Below are 18,371 nucleotides of genomic sequence, written 5' to 3' on the forward strand. Positions count from 1 at the left end.
ATCTCCAGGGGTTAAATCAGAATAACGAGCGACACTCTCTCTAAAATCCACATGTAACTATTTATCTAACCAACAGCGAATAAGTTAATTAAACTGTTAACAAAGCCAATAAGTCACAATTCTAATGGGATGCTGTTCAGATAAATCCAATGGGAATTGGAAAGTGACAAAAAAAGTCACTCTCTAAACTACAACCAGGTTTTGTGTCTTCCGGAATATTCTGGATCTTCTCTGTTGATTCTTCAGTCTGGAATTCCTTTCTTCTTTGGAACCTTCGCTATCGAGGTGGTGCTTTCTCTTAAAACATAAATGGGGCTATGAGAGCTGGCAATTCTCTCTCGCTCTGAAGCTGATCTAAGAGCTGTTACTCTGGTAGATGCTCTCTGCTTTTGTCCCACTGCCACCCTTCTTTTATACCTGTGGTAACATGTCAATATCCTCCACAGTATGATTGGTCCCAGGCTGCCAAAATCATCAGATTTAAATTTAATAGGTTCTTGGTATCTAAATGCCTAATTCAGATTGATTGGCTGAATCCAAATAATTCTAAATCCCAAAAGCCTGTTGCCTTCGTAACACTACTGCTTGGCCTTTTAATATAAATGTTACATTTTGGGTTCCCTGTGTACTTGCAGTTTTTAACTTTCAAACCGCAGAGAAATCTTCACCTTTTTAAAGGACCACACAATACTTTACCTTCTGAGCATTTCACAATTTAACACACACCGACCTACAATTACTCCACACAACTTCACAATAATAACGCTGTGTATATTGTATAACACATCATGCATCTCTGGGTACAACGCCGAGTATATTGTATAATAACACACCGTGCATCACTGGGTATAACGCTGTGTATATTATATAATATCACACTGTGCATCACTGGGTATAACGCTGTGTATTTATATAACGCACCACGTGTCGCTGGGTATAACGCCGTGTATGTTATATAATACCACACTGTGCATCACTGGGTATAACACTGTGTATATTATATAATATCACACTGTGCATCACTGGGTATAACGCTGTGTATATTATATAATATCACACTGTGCATCACTGGGTATAACGCCGTGTATATTATATAATATCACACTGTACATCACTGGGTATAACGCTGTGTATATTATATAATATCACACTGTGCATCACTGGGTATAACACCGTGTATATTATGTAATATCACACTGTGCATCACTGGGTATAACGCTGTGTATATTATATAATATCACACTGTGCATCACTGGGTATAACGCTGTGTATTTATATAACGCACCACGTGTCGCTGGGTATAACGCCGTGTATGTTATATAATACCACACTGTGCATCACTGGGTATAACACTGTGTATATTATATAATATCACACTGTGCATCACTGGGTATAACGCTGTGTATATTATATAATATCACACTGTGCATCACTGGGTATAACGCCGTGTATATTATATAATATCACACTGTACATCACTGGGTATAACGCTGTGTATATTATATAATATCACACTGTGCATCACTGGGTATAACACCGTGTATGTTATATAATATCACACTGTGCATCACTGGGTATAACGCTGTGTATATTATATAATATCACACTGTGCATCACTGGGTATAACACCGTGTATGTTATATAATATCACACTGTGCATCACTGGGTATAACGCTGTGTATATTATATAATATCACACTGTGCATCACTGGGTATAACGCTGTGTGTATTATATAATATCACACTGTGCATCACTGGGTATAACACCGTGTATGTTATATAATATCACACTGTGCATCACTGGGTATAACACCGTGTATGTTATATAATATCACACTGTGCATCACTGGGTATAACGCCGTGTATGTTATATAATATCACACTGTGCATCACTGGGTATAACGCCGTGTATGTTATATAATATCACACTGTGCATCACTGGGTATAACGCCGTGTATATTATATAATATCACACTGTACATCACTGGGTATAACGCCGTGTATATTATATAATATCACACTGTGCATCACTGGGTATAACGCCGTGTATATTGTATAATATCACACTGTGCATCACTGGGTATAACGCTGTGTATATTATATAATATCACACTGTGCATCACTGGGTATAACGCTGTGTATATTATATAATATCACACTGTGCATCACTGGGTATAACGCTGTGTATATTGTATAATATCACACTGTGCATCACTGGGTATAACGCTGTGTACATTATATAATATCACACTGTGCATCACTGGGTATAACGCTGTGTATATTATATAATATCACACTGTGCATCACTGGGTATAACGCTGTGTATATTATATAATATCACACTGTGCATCACTGGGTATAACGCTGTGTATATTATATAATATCACACTGTGCATCACTGGGTATAACGCTGTGTGTATTATATAATATCACACTGTGCATCACTGGGTATAACGCCGTGTATATTATATAATATCACACTGTGCATCACTGGGTATAACGCCGTGTATATTATATAATATCACACTGTGCATCACTGGGTATAACGCTGTGTATATTATATAATATCACACTGTGCATCACTGGGTATAACGCTGTGTGTATTATATAATATCACACTGTGCATCACTGGGTATAATGCTGTGTATATTGTATAATATCACACCCTTCAGATGGTGTCATGCCCAGATATCTGCTCTTCCTGTCCTAAGGAACTGTGGTGAGTTGCTGCAGTGCATCTTGTAGACAGTACACACGGCTGCTACTGAGTGTCGGTGGTGGGGGGAGTGGATGTTTGTGAATGAGGCAGAAATCAAGCGGGGCTGCTTTGTCCTGGATGGTGTGGGGCTTCTCGAGTGTGGTTTGAGCTGCACCCATCAAGTGGGGAGTATTCCTTCACACTCCTGACTTGTGCCTTGTAGATGGTAAAGAGGCTTTGGGGATGCAGGAGGTGAGTTACTCACCACAAGATTCCCAATCTCTGACCTGCTCTGGTAGCCACAGAATTTATTTGGCTGGTCCAGTTCAATTTTTGGTCAATGGTAACCCCCAGGACGTTGATAACAGGGGATTATCAATGCCATTGAATATCAAAGGGTGTTAGTTGGATTCTCCTGTATTTATGATGGTCATTGCCTGGCATTTGTATGGCATGAATGTTACTTGCCACTTGTCAGCCCAAGCCTGGACATTGTCCAGATCTTGTTGCATTTGAACACGGGCTGCTTCAGTAACTGAGGAGACGTGAATAGTTCTGAACTTTGTGCAATCATCGGCAAACATCTCCACTTCTGACCTTATGGTGGAGGGAAGGTCATTGACGAAGCAGCTGAAGATGGTTGAGCCTTGGACACTACCCTGAGGGACTCCTCCAGAGATGTCCTGAAGCTGGGATGACTGACCGTCCACTACCACAACCATCTTCCTATGTGCCAGGTATGACTCTAACCAGTGGAGAGTTTTCCCCCCGATACCCATTGATTCCAGTTTTACTAGGGCCCCTCGATGCCTCACTCGGTCGAATGTGGCCTTGATGTCAAGGGCTGACACTCCCACCTCACCTCTGGAATTTAGCTCTTTTGTCCATGTTTGAACCAAGGCTGTAATGAGATCAGGAGCTGAGTGACCCTAGCAATACCCAAACTGGGCGTCACTGAGCAGGTTATTGCTGAGCAGATGCTGCTTGATGGCGCTGTCGATGACCCCTTCCATCATTTTACTGATGATTGAGGGTAGACTGATGGGGCAATAGCTGGCTGGGTTGGATTTGTCCTGCCTTTTGTACAGAACATACCTGGGCAATTTTCCACATTGTTGGGTAGATGCCAGTGTTGTATCTGTACTGGAAGAGCTTGGCCAGGGGAGGGGCAAGTTCTGGAGCACAAATCTTCAGTACTATTGCCGGAACGTTCTCAGGGCCCATTACCTTTGCAGTATCCAGTGTCTTCAACAGGTTCTTGATATCATGTGGAGTGAATCGAATTGTCTGGACACTGGCATTTGAGATGCTGGGGACCACTGGAGGAGGCCGAGATGGATCATCCACTTGGCACTTCTGGCTGAAGGTTGCTGCGAATACTTCAGCCTTATCTTTTGCTCTGATGTGCTGGGCTCCTCCATCATTGAGGATGGGGATATTTGTGGAGGCTCCTCCTCCAGTGAGTTGTTTAATTGTCCCCCACTATTCACAACTAGATGTTACCTGAAGTGTTATGTCTAACTGCTTCTTGAAAACGTTCAATGTTTTGGCCTCAACCGTGGTAACAAATCTCACAGCTCACCACTCTCTGGGTGAGGAAATTTCCCCTCATCTCAAGTCCATGTATCCTCAGACTGTGCCCCCTGGTTCTGGACTCCTCCCACCATCAGAAACATTCTTCCTACATCTACTCTGTCTAGTCTTGTTGGAATTTTATAGGTTTCTATGAGATTCCCCCCTCATTCTTCTGAATATAATCCTAACCTGGTCAATCTCTCCTCGTACGTCAGTCCCACCATCCCTGGAATCAGCCAGGTAAACATTTTCTGTATTCCCTCGAGAGCAAGAACATCCTTCCTCAGAAAGAGAGACAAAAGCTGTACACAATATTCCAGGCGTGGCCTCAATAACACCCTGTAAAATTGCATCAATTCCCCAAGCAATGAACAATAATATTCTGCTGGCTTTTCGAATTGTTGTTGTAATCTATCTCTGAGTCTAACATTCAGGGTAAGTTTGTTTTTATTCATAGGAACATGGAAACTAGAAGCAGGAGTAGGACATCCAGCTCTTCGAGCCTGCTCCACCATTCATTCTGACCAGGAACAGCACAGGAACAATCCCTTCGGTCCTCCAAACCTGCACTGATCATATTTACCTATTTAAACAAATCACTTACATCCGTCTATTCCCAATTTGTTCATATATCTATCAAGATAAGTCTTAAATTTGCTTTAACCACCTCACTTGGCAGTGCATTCCAGGCCCCCACCACCCTCTGTGTAAAAAATCCTCCCCCCCGACATCTCCACTGAACCCTTCCCCATTTACCTTGAACTTGTACCCCCTTGCAATTGTCATTTCTGCCCTGGGAAAAAACCTCCAACCCTTCACCCTATCTATACCCCTCATCATTTTATAATCTCCTATCAGGTCGCCCCCTCAGCCTCCGTCATTCCAGGGAGAACAATCCCAGTTTACTCACTCTCTCCCCACAGCTAATACCCTCCATACCAGGCAACATCCTGGTAAACCTTCCTGCACTCTCTCCAAAGCCTCCATGTCCTTCTGGTAGTGTGGTGACCAGAACTGGACGCAGCATTCCAAATGCAGCCTAACCAATGTTTTATATAACTGTAACAGAATTTGCCAATTGTTATACTCGATGCTCTGTCTGATGAAGGGAAGTATGCCGTATACTTTCTTCACCACCTTCTCCACCTGTGCTGCCACTTTTAAGGATCCATGGACCTGCACACCCAGATCTCTCTGTGTGTCTACGCTCCTGATGGTTCTGCCATTTATTTTATAGCTCCCAACCTGAATTGGATCTACCAAAATGCTTCACCTTGCATTTCTCCAGATTAAATTCCATCTGCTATTTCTCTGTCCAGTTTTCCAGCGTATCGATATCCTGACAATCATCAAATCCAATATCTGATGGAAGTATGAACTTTCTTCTGATGCTTTGGTCTGGAATACTTTCTGAGTTTTTCTCCTATTTAGCTGGTGATTTGATGGAGCTGTATATATATTACTGCAGGATTCCATATGACAGGCCTGGTGCTCCCTCCTTCAATCTAAAGAGGTTGGAAGGTTGCTCTCACCGTCATCTCCTCTTGTCCAGGTTTAAGTACCTGGAATTACCTCACAATATTCCTGTGATTTGAGTGGCCTAAAGCTGTCAACAAACCTCACATTTGAATTCAATTGGAGCTGTGTCTTGAGTGCTTGTTTTAAAATCATTGGTCCAATTCAAAAGCCTGTTTTGCTCTGCTGGAAATCTGGCTGCTGCTTTGGACATGAATGTTGCAAAGTTGGTTTCTGCTGCCTGCATTCTGCAATTTAAAATCCCAAGCACAAAGACAAGTGCTTTTTAAAGAGATAATGCTATACGATTTAGTTTGGTTTACTTCGCATTCCTTTTCAATATTTACATTTGTCAACCATCACAGTTTTAACTTGATAAATGCAATTTCATAACACTATCAAGACGTTCGACACCATCCAGGACAAGGCAGCCTGTTTGATTGGCACCACCATCAACATTCGCTCCCTCTACAACCAATGAACAGTGGCAGGATTGTGTTCCTTAAACAGCACCTTCCAAAGCCACGATCACTGCCACCTAGGACAAGGGCAGCAGATACCTGGGAACACCATTACCTGCATGTTCCCCTCCAGGACACTCACCATCCTGACTTGGAAATATAACTCCATTCCTTCACTGTCGCTGGGTCAAAATCCTGGAACTCCCTCTCTAACAGCACTGTGGGTGTACCTACACCTCAGGGAGTGCAGCGATTCAAGGCAGCAGCTCCCTACCACTTCTTAAGGGGCAATAACGGATGGGCAATAAATGCTGGCCTAGCCAGCAATGCCCACACCCCATGGAAGAATATTTTAAAATGTGTAATGTAATCACAGAGCGTGTGTTACTGGTGAGAACCTCCCGGTATATAGTACAGACCCTGGTGAAGAGCTTGTGTTTGATGTTTAATAAACTGTTAGAAATGGGTCGTCAGTTTGTCACGTACAAAGAAAAGCAATCTGATGTGAAAGTTAACCTGACTTCCAAAAAAAAAATCCTACCTTGCCTGAAGTCCCCTTTCTCTCTGTACCCTTTTCTACAATGATGTGGAGATGCCAGTGTCAGACTGGGGTGAGCACAGTAAGAAATCTCTCAACACCAGGTTAAAGCCAAACAGGTTTATTTGGAACCACGAGCTTTCGGAGTGCTGACCCTTCAGCGGCTGAGTCACCTGATGAAGGGGCAGTGTTCCGAAAGCTCGTGGTTCCAAATAAGCCTTTCCTGCAAGTTTAACCCAACACTAATCTCCCCCTCAACATCAACAAAACAAAGGAGATTGTTATCGACTTCAGGAAGTATAAAGGAGAACATGTCTCTGTCTACATCAATAGGGACAAAGTAGAAAGGGTCAACAACTTCAGATTTTTAGGTGTCCATACCATCAACAACCTGTCCTGGTCCCCCCCATGCCGACACTACAGTTAAGAAAGCCCCACCAACGCCTCTACTTTCTCAGAAGACTAAGGAAATTTGGCATGTCAGCTACAACCCTCACCAACTTTTACAGATGCACCATAGGAAGTATTCTTTCTGGTTGTATCACAGCTTGGTCTGGGCTCCTGCTCTGCCCAAGACCGCAAGGAATTACAGAAGGTTGTGAATGTAGCCCAATCCATCACACAAACCAGCCTCCCATCCATTGACTCTATCTACACTTCCCGTTGCCTTGGCAAAGCAGCCAGTATAATTAAGGACCCCACACACCCCGGACATTCTCTCTTCCACCTTTTTCCATCAGGAAAAGATACAAAAGACTGAGGTCACGTACCAACCGACTCAAGAACAGCTTTTTCCCTGCTGCTGTCAGCCTTTTGAATGGACTTACCTCGCATTAACACCGTAGCTATGACTGTAACACTACATTCTGCACTCTCTCGTTTCCTTTTCTATGAATGGTATGCTTTGTCTGTATGGCTTGCAAGAAACAATACTTTTCACTGTGTGTTAATACATGTGACAATAATAAATCAAAGCGGTTCAAAGGAAATCCTAGTTCTGTACACCGCCATCATCAGGAATATCCTCCCTGTATCTATCTTGTCTGGACCTGTTAGAATTCTATAAGTCTCCATGAGATCTTCCCTCATACATCGGAACTCCAGCAAAAACAATCCTAATCTAGTCAATCTCTCCTCATACATCAGTCCCGCCATCCCTGGAATCAGCCTGGTAAACCTTCGCTGCACTCCCTCAAGAGCAAGAACATCCTTCCTCAGATAAGGAGATTAAAACTCCACACAATACTCTCGGTGTGGCCTCACCAAGGCCCCTGTATAATTGCAACAACACATCCCTGCTCCTGTATTCGAAACCTCTCGCAATGAAGGCCAACATGCCATTTGCCTTCTTTACAGCCTGCTTAACCTGCATGCTTAACTTCAGCGACTGGTGCACAAGGACACCCAGGTCCCGCTGCATACTGCCCTCTCCCAGTTTACAGCCATTCAGGTAATAATCCACTTTCTTGTTTTTGCTTCCAAAGTGAATAACCTCACATTTATCCAAATTATACTGTATCTGCCATTGATTTGCCCACTCACCCAACCTGTCCAGATCATTCCGAAGGATCTCTGCACCCTCGTCACAGTTCACCCTCCCACCCAACTTGGTATCCGTCTGCAAACTTTGAGATGTTACATTTTGGTCTCTCATCCAAATCATTGATATATATTGTGAATAGCTGGGGTCCCAGCACCGATCCCTGTGACACCCCACTGGTTACTGCCTGTCAATTTGAAAATGACCCATTAATTCCTACTCTTTGTTTCCTCTCTGCCAAGCAGTTTTCTATCCATCTCAATACATTTCCTCCTTTAATCTTGCATGATAATCTTTTGTGCAGGACTTTGTCAAATGCTTTCTGAAAGTCTAAATATACCACATCGACTGGCTCCCCCTTGTCAAGTCTCCTGGTTACAGCTTCACAGAATTCCAACAGGTTTGTCAAGCATGATTTCCCCTTCATAAATCCATGCTGACTTTGATCCTGCCACTGCTTTCTAAATGCTCTGCTATAAAGTCCTTGATAATGGATTTGAGAATTTTCCCCAATGCTGATGTTAAGCTGACTGGTCTGTAATTCCCTGTTTTCTCTCTACCTCCCTTTTTGAATATTGGAGTGACATTCACTACCCTCCAGTCTGCAGGGACTGTTCCAGAGTCTATAGAATCCTGGAAGATGATCACTAATGCATCCACTATTTCTACAGCCACTTCCTGAAGTACTCTGGGATGTAGATTATCAGGCCCTGGGATTTATCCACCTTCAATCCCATCAACTTTTCCAGCACCATTTCTCTAACAATACTGATCTCCTTCAGTTCTTGTCTCTCACTAAATCTTGCATTCTCCAACATTTCTGGCATCTGATTTGTGTCCTCTTTTGTGAAGAAAGCGAAAGAGTGGGTCCTGACTAGTGGGGTGCCCCAGGGGTCGGTGCTGGGGCCTCAGCTTTTTACCATTTATATAGATGATCTGGAGGAGGGAACCGAGTGTAGGGTGTCGAAATTTGCTGATGACACCAAGATTGGGGGAACGGCAAATTGTGCGGAAGGTGTGGAGAGTCTGCAGAAGGATCTAGATAGGCTGGGCGAATGGGCCAGGAAATGGCAAATGGAATTTAATGTTGGCAAGTGTGAGGTGGTCCACTTTGGTAGGAAGAATGGTAGGAAGGACTATTACTTACGGGGCGAAAAACTGCAGCAGGCGACGGTGCAGAGGGACCTCGGGGTCCTTGTGCATGAGTCGCAAAAACCCAGCCTGCAGGTGCAGCAGGTGGTCAGGAAGGCGAATGGGATGCTGGCCTTCATAGCGAGGGGGATTGAATATAAAAGTAGGGAGGTCTTGCTGCAGCTGTATAGGGCATTGGTGAGGCCACAGCTGGAGTACTGTGTGCAGTTTTGGGCGCCACACCTGCGCAAGGATATTTTGGCCTTGGAGGGAGTGCAGAGGAGGTTTACTAGGCTGATACCGGAGTTGAGGGGGTTGAGCTATGAGGAGAGGCTGAATAAACTAGGCTTGTACTCGTTAGAGTTTAGAAGAATGAGGGGAGATCTCATTGAGACGTATAAGATGATGAATGGGATGGATAGGATAGAGGTGGAGAGACTCTTCCCGCTCAAAAAAGACAGTAGGACTAGGGGGCACAGCCTCAAGATAAAGGGGGGGCGGTTTAGAACGGAGTTGAGGAGGAACTTCTTCACTCAAAGGGTGGTGAATCTCTGGAATTCTCTGCCCGTTGAAGTGGTGGAGGCTGCCTCGCTAAATATTTTTAAGAAGCGGGTTGATGGGTTTTTGATAAGAGAGGGGATTAAGGGTTATGGGGAGAGGGCGGGAAAGTGGAACTGAGCCACGACAGATCAGCCATGATCTTATTGAATGGCGGGGCAGGCTCGAAGGGCTAGATGGCCTACTCCTGCTCCTATTTCTTATGTTCTTATATCGATAGATTGGAGACTTGGGCACAGAAATGGTAGATGGAGTTTAATCCAGATAAATGCAAGGTGATGCATTTTGGAGTATCAAATTCAGGAAGAATTATATTGCACATGGGAGAATCCTTAGGAACATTAACATACAGAGGGATCTGGCGTACAGGTTCACAATTCCCTAAAAGTGGCAACAGAAGTGGCCAAGGTGATTAAGAAGGCATATGGCATGCTTGCCTTCATCAGCTGGGGCATTGAGTACAGGAGTTGGTAAATCATGATGCAGCTGTATAGGGCATTGGTGAGGCCGCAGCTGGAGTACTGTGTGCAGTTTTGGGCGCCGCACCTGCGCAAGGATATTTTGGCCCTGGAGGGAGTGCAGAGGAGGTTTACTAGGCTGATACCGGAGTTGAGGGGATTGAGCTATGAGGAGAGGCTGAATAAACTAGGCTTGTACTCGTTAGAGTTTAGAAGAATGAGGGGAGATCTCATTGAGACGTATAAGATGATGAATGGGATGGATAGGATAGAGGTGGAGAGACTCTTCCCGCTCAAAAAAGACAGTAGGACTAGGGGGCACAGCCTCAAGATAAAGGGGAGGCGGTTTAGAACGGAGTTGAGGAGGAACTTCTTCACTCAAAGGGTGGTGAATCTCTGGAATTCTCTGCCCGTTGAAGTGGTGGAGGCTGCCTCGCTAAATATTTTTAAGAAGCGGGTTGATGGGTTTTTGATAAGAGAGGGGATTAAGGGTTATGGGGAGAGGGCGGGAAAGTGGAACTGAGCCACGACAGATCAGCCATGATCTTATTGAATGGCGGGGCAGGCTCGAAGGGCTAGATGGCCTACTCCTGCTCCTATTTCTTATGTTCTTATGTTCTTATGTTGCAGCGAAATAAAACCTTTGGTTAGGCTGCATTTGGTGTAATGCGTGCAGTTCTGGTCACCACACTGCTAGAAGGACCTGGAAGCTTTGGAGAGAGTGCAAAGGAGGTTCACCAGGATGTTGCCTGGTCTCGAGGGTGTTGGAAATGAGGAGAGGTTGAATAAACTCGGATTGTGTTCACTGGAAAGACAGAGGCTGAGGAGAGACCTGATAGAGGTCTACAAAATTCTAAGAGGCACAGACAGGATGGATAGTCAGAGGCTTCTTCCCAGGGTGGAAGTGTCAGTTACACAGGGGGCACAGGTTCAAGGTGAGAGGGGGGAAGTTTCTCCCACAGAGAGTGGTGGGTGCCTGGAACGCGCTGCCAGAAGAGGTGGGGGAAGCAGGCCCATTAACAACATTTAAGGGACATCTGAATGAGTGTATAAAAAGGGAGAGAGTAGAGGGAAAGGGACGGAGAAAGGGCAGGAAGATTTTTTTACTTTAGTTAGGGCATCATGATCAGCACAGGCTGGGAGGGCTGAAGGGCCTGTTCCTGTGCTGTACCGTGTTCTTTGTTCTTCTTGAAACTAGACACAAGAGTTGTGATTCTTTAACCTAGAGGCCAGGGAAGTGTTTACACATTGTCAGGGACGCAGAGTGTAAGTGGTTCCTTGGATTAATGTCTCATCTGAAGAACAGCAAATCCAACAGTGCGGCACTCCCTCAGTACTGACCCTCTGACAGTGCGGCGCTCCCTCAGTACTGACCCTCTGACAGTGCGGCGCTCCCTCGGCACTGACCCTCTGACAGTGCGGCGCTCCCTCGGCACTGACCCTCTGACAGTGCGGCACTCCCTCGGCACTGACCCTCTGACAGTGCGGCACTCCCTCGGCACTGACCCTCTGACAGTGCGGCACTCCCTCGGCACTGACCCTCTGACAGTGCGGCGCTCCCTCGGCACTGACCCTCTGACAGTGCGGCGCTCCCTCGGCACTGACCCTCTGACAGTGCGGCGCTCCCTCGGCACTGACCCTCTGACAGTGCGGCACTCCCTCAGCACTGACCCTCTGACAGTGCGGCGCTCCCTCAGCACTGACCCTCTGACAGTGCGGCCCTCCCTCAGCACTGACCCTCTGACAGTGCGGCACTCCCTCAGCACTGACCCACTGACAGTGCGGCACTCCCTCAGCACTGACCCTCTGACAGAGCGGCACTCCCTCAGCACTGACCCACTGACAGTGCGGCACTCCCTCAGCACTGACCCTCTGACAGTGCGGCGCTCCCTCAGCACTGACCCTCTGACAGAGCGGCACTCCCTCAGCACTGACCCACTGACAGTGCGGCACTCCCTCAGCACTGACCCACTGACAGTGCGGCACTCCCTCAGCACTGACCCACTGACAGTGCGGCACTCCCTCAGCACTGACCCACTGACAGTGCGGCGCTCCCTCAGTGCGGCGCTCCCTCAGTATTAATCATGGATTCGTAAAACCCCAGAACTGCAGACGATGGCCAATCAGCCCATCGAGTTGGCACTAATTCTCTGAGCCAATCTTAAACTGGATTAATCCCAGACGGAGCCAGTTCTGAAGTGGACTGATCCCAGAGTAAACCAATTTCACACAGCATTAATAACAGAGAGAGCCAATCCTAAACAGGAGTCTCTCACTCCTGGAATCCCCCTCACTCTCAGAGTCTCCCACTCCCGGAGTCTCCATCACTCCCAGAGACTCTCTGACTACTGGAGTCTCTCTGACTCAGAGTCTCTCACTCCCAGAGTCTCCCTCACTCTGGAAGCCTCTCTCACTCTCAGAGTCTCTCTCATTCTCTGAGTCTCTCACTCCTGGAGTACCTCTCACACCTGGAGTCTCTCACACTCCCTGGGTTTCTCTCACTCTCAGTGACTCTCTCACTCCCGGAGTACCTCTCACACCTGGAGTCTCTCACTCTCGGACTCTCTCTCATTCAGTCTTTCACTCCCGGAGTCTCCATCACTCCCAGAGACTCTCTGACTGCTGGAGTCTCTCTTACTCAGAGTCTCTCACTCCCAGAGTCTCCCTCACTCTCAAAGCTTCTCTCACTCTCTGAGTCTCTATCATTCTCTGAGTCTCTCACTCACAGGTTCCCTCTCACACCTGGAGTCTCTCACTCTCGGACTCTCTCTCATTCAGTCTTTCACTCCCGGAGTCCCCATCGCTCCCAGAGACTCTCTGACTGCTGGAGTCTCTCTTACTCAGAGTCTCTCACTCCCAGACTCTCCCTCACTCTGGAAGCCCCTCTCACTCTCAGAGTCTCTCTCATTCTCTGAGTCTCTCACTCCCAGGTTCCCTCTCACACCTGGAGTCTCTCACACTCCCTGGGTTTCTCTCACTCACAGTGACTCTCTCACTCGGAGTCTCTCACTCAGTCTTTCACTCTCGCAGTCTCTCACTCCCAGAGTCTCCATCGCTCCCGGAGAGTCTCTTAGTCAGAGTTTCTCTCACTCTCAGTGACTCACTCCCGGAGTACCTCTCCCTCCGGAGCCTCTCTCACTCTGAGTCTCTCCCTCTGGAGTCTCTCTCACTCTCGGAGTCTCTCCCTCCGGAGTCTCTCTCACTCTCAGAGTCTCTCACTCTGAGTCTCTCTCACACTCCCAGGCTACCTCTCACTCCCGGAGTACCTCTCACACCTGGAGTCTCTCTCACCCCCGGAATGTCTCTCGGAAAAGCGGCGAAGGATCCTTTCAGCAGCCGGAGCGGGAGGTTAATCGGTAAGCGGGGGATCCGGGATCCACCCTCCGGGATCCGGGATCCGGGGAATCCGGCACATGGATCGGGGATCCGGGGATCGAGTGGGTTCCGGGATCGGGAGAGAATCTGAAATCGTTTCCGTGTTAGAAAAATAATCTTCAAACAATCCCGAAAATAACCCAGGGAGACCCTCACTGTCAGAGGGTCAGTGCTGAGGGAGTGCCGCACTGTCAGAGGGTCAGTGCTGAGGGAGACCCTCACTGTCAGAGGGTCAGTGCTGAGGGAGTGCCGCACTGTCAGAGGGTCAGTGCTGAGGGAGTGCCGCACTGTCAGAGGGTCAGTGCTGAGGGAGTGCCGCACTGTCAGAGGGTCAGTGCTGAGGGAGTGCCGCACTGTCAGAGGGTCAGTACTGAGGGAGTGCCGCACTGTCAGAGGGTCAGTGCTGAGGGAGTGCTGCACTGTCAGTGGGTCAGTACTGAGGGAGTGCCGCACTGTCAGAGGGTCAGTGCTGAGGGAGTGCCGCACTGTCAGAGGGTCAGTGCTGAGGGAGCGCCGCTCTGTCAGAGGGTCAGTGCTGAGGGAGTGCCGCACTGTCAGTGGGTCAGTACTGAGGGAGTGCCGCACTGTCAGTGGGTCAGTGCTGAGGGAGTGCCGCACTGTCAGAGGGTCAGTGCCGAGGGAGTGCCGCACTGTCAGAGGGTCAGTGCCGAGGGAGTGCCGCACTGTCAGAGGGTCAGTGCCGAGGGAGTGCCGCACTGTCAGAGGGTCAGTGCCGAGGGAGCGCCGCACTGTCAGAGGGTCAGTGCCGAGGGAGCGCCGCACTGTCAGAGGGTCAGTGCCGAGGGAGCGCCGCACTGTCAGAGGGTCAGTGCCGAGGGAGTGCCGCACTGTCAGAGGGTCAGTGCCGAGGGAGCGCCGCACTGTCAGAGGGTCAGTGCTGAGGGAGTTCTGCATTTTGATGGTGTGGGGTGAATGCGGAGGGGGTGGGATGCTGACTGGAGGGAGACAGAATGTGAGCTGATGTGGAGGGACTGTCATGGCTCAGGGAGGCGAGAGGAGTGGGACACTTGGGGGGGGGTAGAGTCTGCAGGGTATCACAGAGCGACTGCACGTGGTGAGGGAGACTTTGCCAGGGGTGGTAATGGAGTGGGGAGCGAACAGTTTTACAGCAGGTAGCACAGAAATATTCAGCAAACTGAGAGACGGGTCATTGAAATCATACATGGCTTTGCAAATGTGTGTGGCGTCTTAGTTTAAGGCTCCGTGTTTGGAAAAATACAGTGGCTGCTATTGCAATCAACACCAATTGGAAGAGTGGCACAATGGCACAGTGGTTAACACTACAGCCTCACAGCGCCAGGGACCTGGATTTGATTCCCGGCTTGGGTCATTGTGTGGAGTCTACACCTGCCACCACCTTCCCCCCCACAACCCCCCTCCCCGGGATTCTTCCGGGTGCTCCAGTTTCCTCCCACAGTCGGAAAGGTGTGCTGGTTAGGTGGATTGGCCGCGCTAAATTCTCTCTCAGTGTCCCCAAACAGGCGCCGAAGTGTGGCACCTGGGGGATTGTCACAGTAACTTCATTGCAGTGTTAATGTAAGCCTACTTGTGACACTAAAAGATCAATAAATAATTCTGAACAGTTTCATTTCACAAGAATGATTAGTATTTGTACATTATCACAGCTCACTGTGTCACACGTAGTGAATCATTGAGGGGCAGAGACTGCATTTGGTGCAATTATTTTGCATTAAGGTCCCAAACAGTAATGACCAACCTACATTTTTACAGAATTCATAGAATCCTGCAGTGCAGAAGGAGGCCATTCAGCCCATTGAGTCTGCATCGACCACAATCCCACCCAGGCCCTAACCCCATGTATTTACCTTAGCTCATCTGTCTGACACTAAGATTCAATTTAGCATGGCCAATCCACCTAACCCGCACATCTTTAGACTGTGGGAGGGTGTATTGGGTGTGTATTTGTGTAACACATTAACAGTATTATTTTTTACGAACACATTGAATAGGAAAGTACCAATTGAGTGTTAGGTGGACAATTGGCCCTTTTGGGACAATGTTCACTCAACAAAAGGTGCATCAGAAAAGTGACTGAGAATTGATTTGGCCAGCGTTAAACAAATGCTGGAAAACAAGGAAGTTCCCAAACTTAACTGGGTTGGTGCAAATCCGACTGTTTCACTAAAAGGGGTGCTTGACACTCCCACCCAGGCCCTATCCGCTGGAGTGCCCAGAGAAAACCCATGCAGACATGGGGAGAACGTGCAGACTCCGCACAGACAGTAACCCAAGTTGGGAATGGAACCCGGGTCCCTGGCTCTGTGAAGCAGCCGTGCTAACCGCTGTGCCACCGCGCTGCCCGATTGTATGCTGCTTTTTCATGACTTAGGACATCCTAAAGTGCTTTGGTCAATGAAATACTTTGGAAATGTAGTCACTGTGGTATATCACTGGAAATGTGATGGGATAAGTGATCATTTCATCTCGAGGGGTGTAAGACAAGGGAGTATGATCGAAAATTTAGAGCTAGATTAAACAGGAGTGAGAGGAGACACTCGCGCACACACACACAGGCTGCCGGGAGTTTGGAATTCTCTCCCACTGGCAGCTATCAATCAATATAAACACTCAATCAATTGTTGAACTTCAATCTGAGTTAAGGTCAGTCTGAAATGCGTTAATAATGGTAGTAATTGCCCCCGTTCAAATCTCTGTTGGTATGTAATGTAGATGTGTTCATTGTGACCTCAGTGGCCCACACAAGGCGTGTTTGGGGCAAAGGTTTTTGATGTCGAAATGTATGCCGGTGATTGCTAATTTCTGTCTGCTTTTCTGTGCCAGTTTAAATTGTGTTGTCTGGGAAATAGTTGCTTTGTTTGTGGGTTGTGGATTTAAGTTTACTGGAGCGGTGATCATCATTGAGGATATTGATGAAGTTGTCTAATCCTCTTCCTCCAAGTATCCCCTATGGTGATAAAGCGGTTAGCTCTGCTGCCTCTCAGCACCAGGGACCCAGGTTCGATTCTAGCCTCGGGTCACTGCCTGCGTGGAGTCTGCACATTTCCCCTGTATCTGTGTGGGTTTCCTCCGGATGCTCCAGTTTCCTCCCACTGTACAAAGGTGTGTAAGTTAGGCGGATTGGCCGTGCCAAATTCTCCCTCAGTGTCCCAAGGTGTGTGGGTTAGGGGAATTAGTGGGGTGAATGCACAGGGTTTATAGGGTGGGGTAGTGGGCCTGGGTAAAATACTCTGTCAGAGAGTTAGTGCAGGCCCAATGGGCTGAATGGCCGCTTCAGCACTGTGAGGAGTCTCTGATTCCAGGTGACCACACATACTGAGGGTAACGTTACTGTGTGAATGCATCAATTACTAAAGGAGATAGTGAGAGCGGTAAGGCAGCCCCCAAAAATCAAAACATGGAGAACATCTCAACAAGAACCCTCATTTTGAACCTTGACCCTTTCCCAAACCAAAGTCTGGTCACCTCAGCTTTCCTGTTGTCCTCCAGTGTCCGCTACCTTTGTGATGGGAGAGAGTTCCAGATTCCCGCTCCCCCATTCCCACTTCATCCTGACAACTCCCCGCAACAGCCTGCCGCACAATTTCAGGATCTGCCCTCCTTGTTCCGGACTCCTGTGCCCACGCCCCCCCCAACTCACACCTACCCACAATGTCACCCCCTACCCACAATGTCACCCCCCCACCTGCAGCACCAACCCTCCACCAGTACACTCCACCACCCGCAATGCCACCCCCCACCCACAATGCAAACCCCCTCCCACCAGTACACACCCCCTCCCCACCTCTGCAACAGCAGGGGAAGTAGTCCCTCAGCATTTACCCTGTTAGATATTGGCAGCAATTTGAGCAGCTGAATCCCATCAGCAGGAAAAACATCGAAACTCTGGGGAATATTAGTGATGTTTGTGGCACCTGTCTCCACAACTTAACCCTTTAACTCCTGTTATCACTCAGGTAAATCTGCCCTCACCCACACCAATAGACACTTCAGGGGGTGAGGGGCCCAGAATGTGATTCCCCCAGATGGGGGTCAGAGCTCTCCACACTTCTGCATCCCAGACCCTGTTTTGAGAGGAAGGCTGAGAAGTGTTTTCAGTAATATTTTATACCCATGAGGCAGCTTTCAGTGATGTGTTTACAATGACACCTGTTCTCCTTTGCACTTTCCCCTTTCTGGTCCTCTGCTGCAAAGGAAGTATTCTGATGTGTCTCTGTTTCCCAGCATCGGTCTCTGCCGCAGTTAGTCCCACCCAGTCTGTCCCTGGCCCTTTGTAATTTCTCAATCCCACCCTAACACAGCACCACCGGGGAAACCTGCACGCGCAACTCTCCGTTCCATCATTCTGTTCTTGAATATGTCAAATGGAAAACCTTGAGCTTGATGCGCTGGTGATCAAAACATTCGCAACAATCCCTTCATCCCTTAGAACTGAGAATTTAAACCGAATTGGCAACCCTTGTGAATTTATTAATGATCTACTTGTGTAGAATTTGTTGGTTTGAAAATATAGCTGCGAAAA

General features: G+C 47.6%; 1 protein-coding gene across 1 annotated transcript in view; it reads left to right on the top strand.

The window, feature by feature from the left end:
• The first annotated feature begins 13,772 nt into the window (after positions 1-13,772).
• LOC145356561 (TOM1-like protein 1) overlaps positions 13,773-18,371 on the top strand; it is a 46,557-nt gene continuing 41,958 nt past the window's right edge. Inside the window, exon 1 of the mRNA XM_080209331.1 lies at positions 13,773-13,911. Within this exon, the coding sequence (XP_080065457.1) occupies positions 13,773-13,911 (139 nt within the window). The remainder of the gene's footprint in view (positions 13,912-18,371) is intronic.

This window comes from Carcharhinus amblyrhynchos, chromosome 21 (genome assembly GCF_965287045.1).
Source record: "Carcharhinus amblyrhynchos chromosome 21, sCarAmb.v2.hapA, whole genome shotgun sequence".
Lineage (NCBI taxonomy): Eukaryota > Metazoa > Chordata > Chondrichthyes > Carcharhiniformes > Carcharhinidae > Carcharhinus > Carcharhinus amblyrhynchos.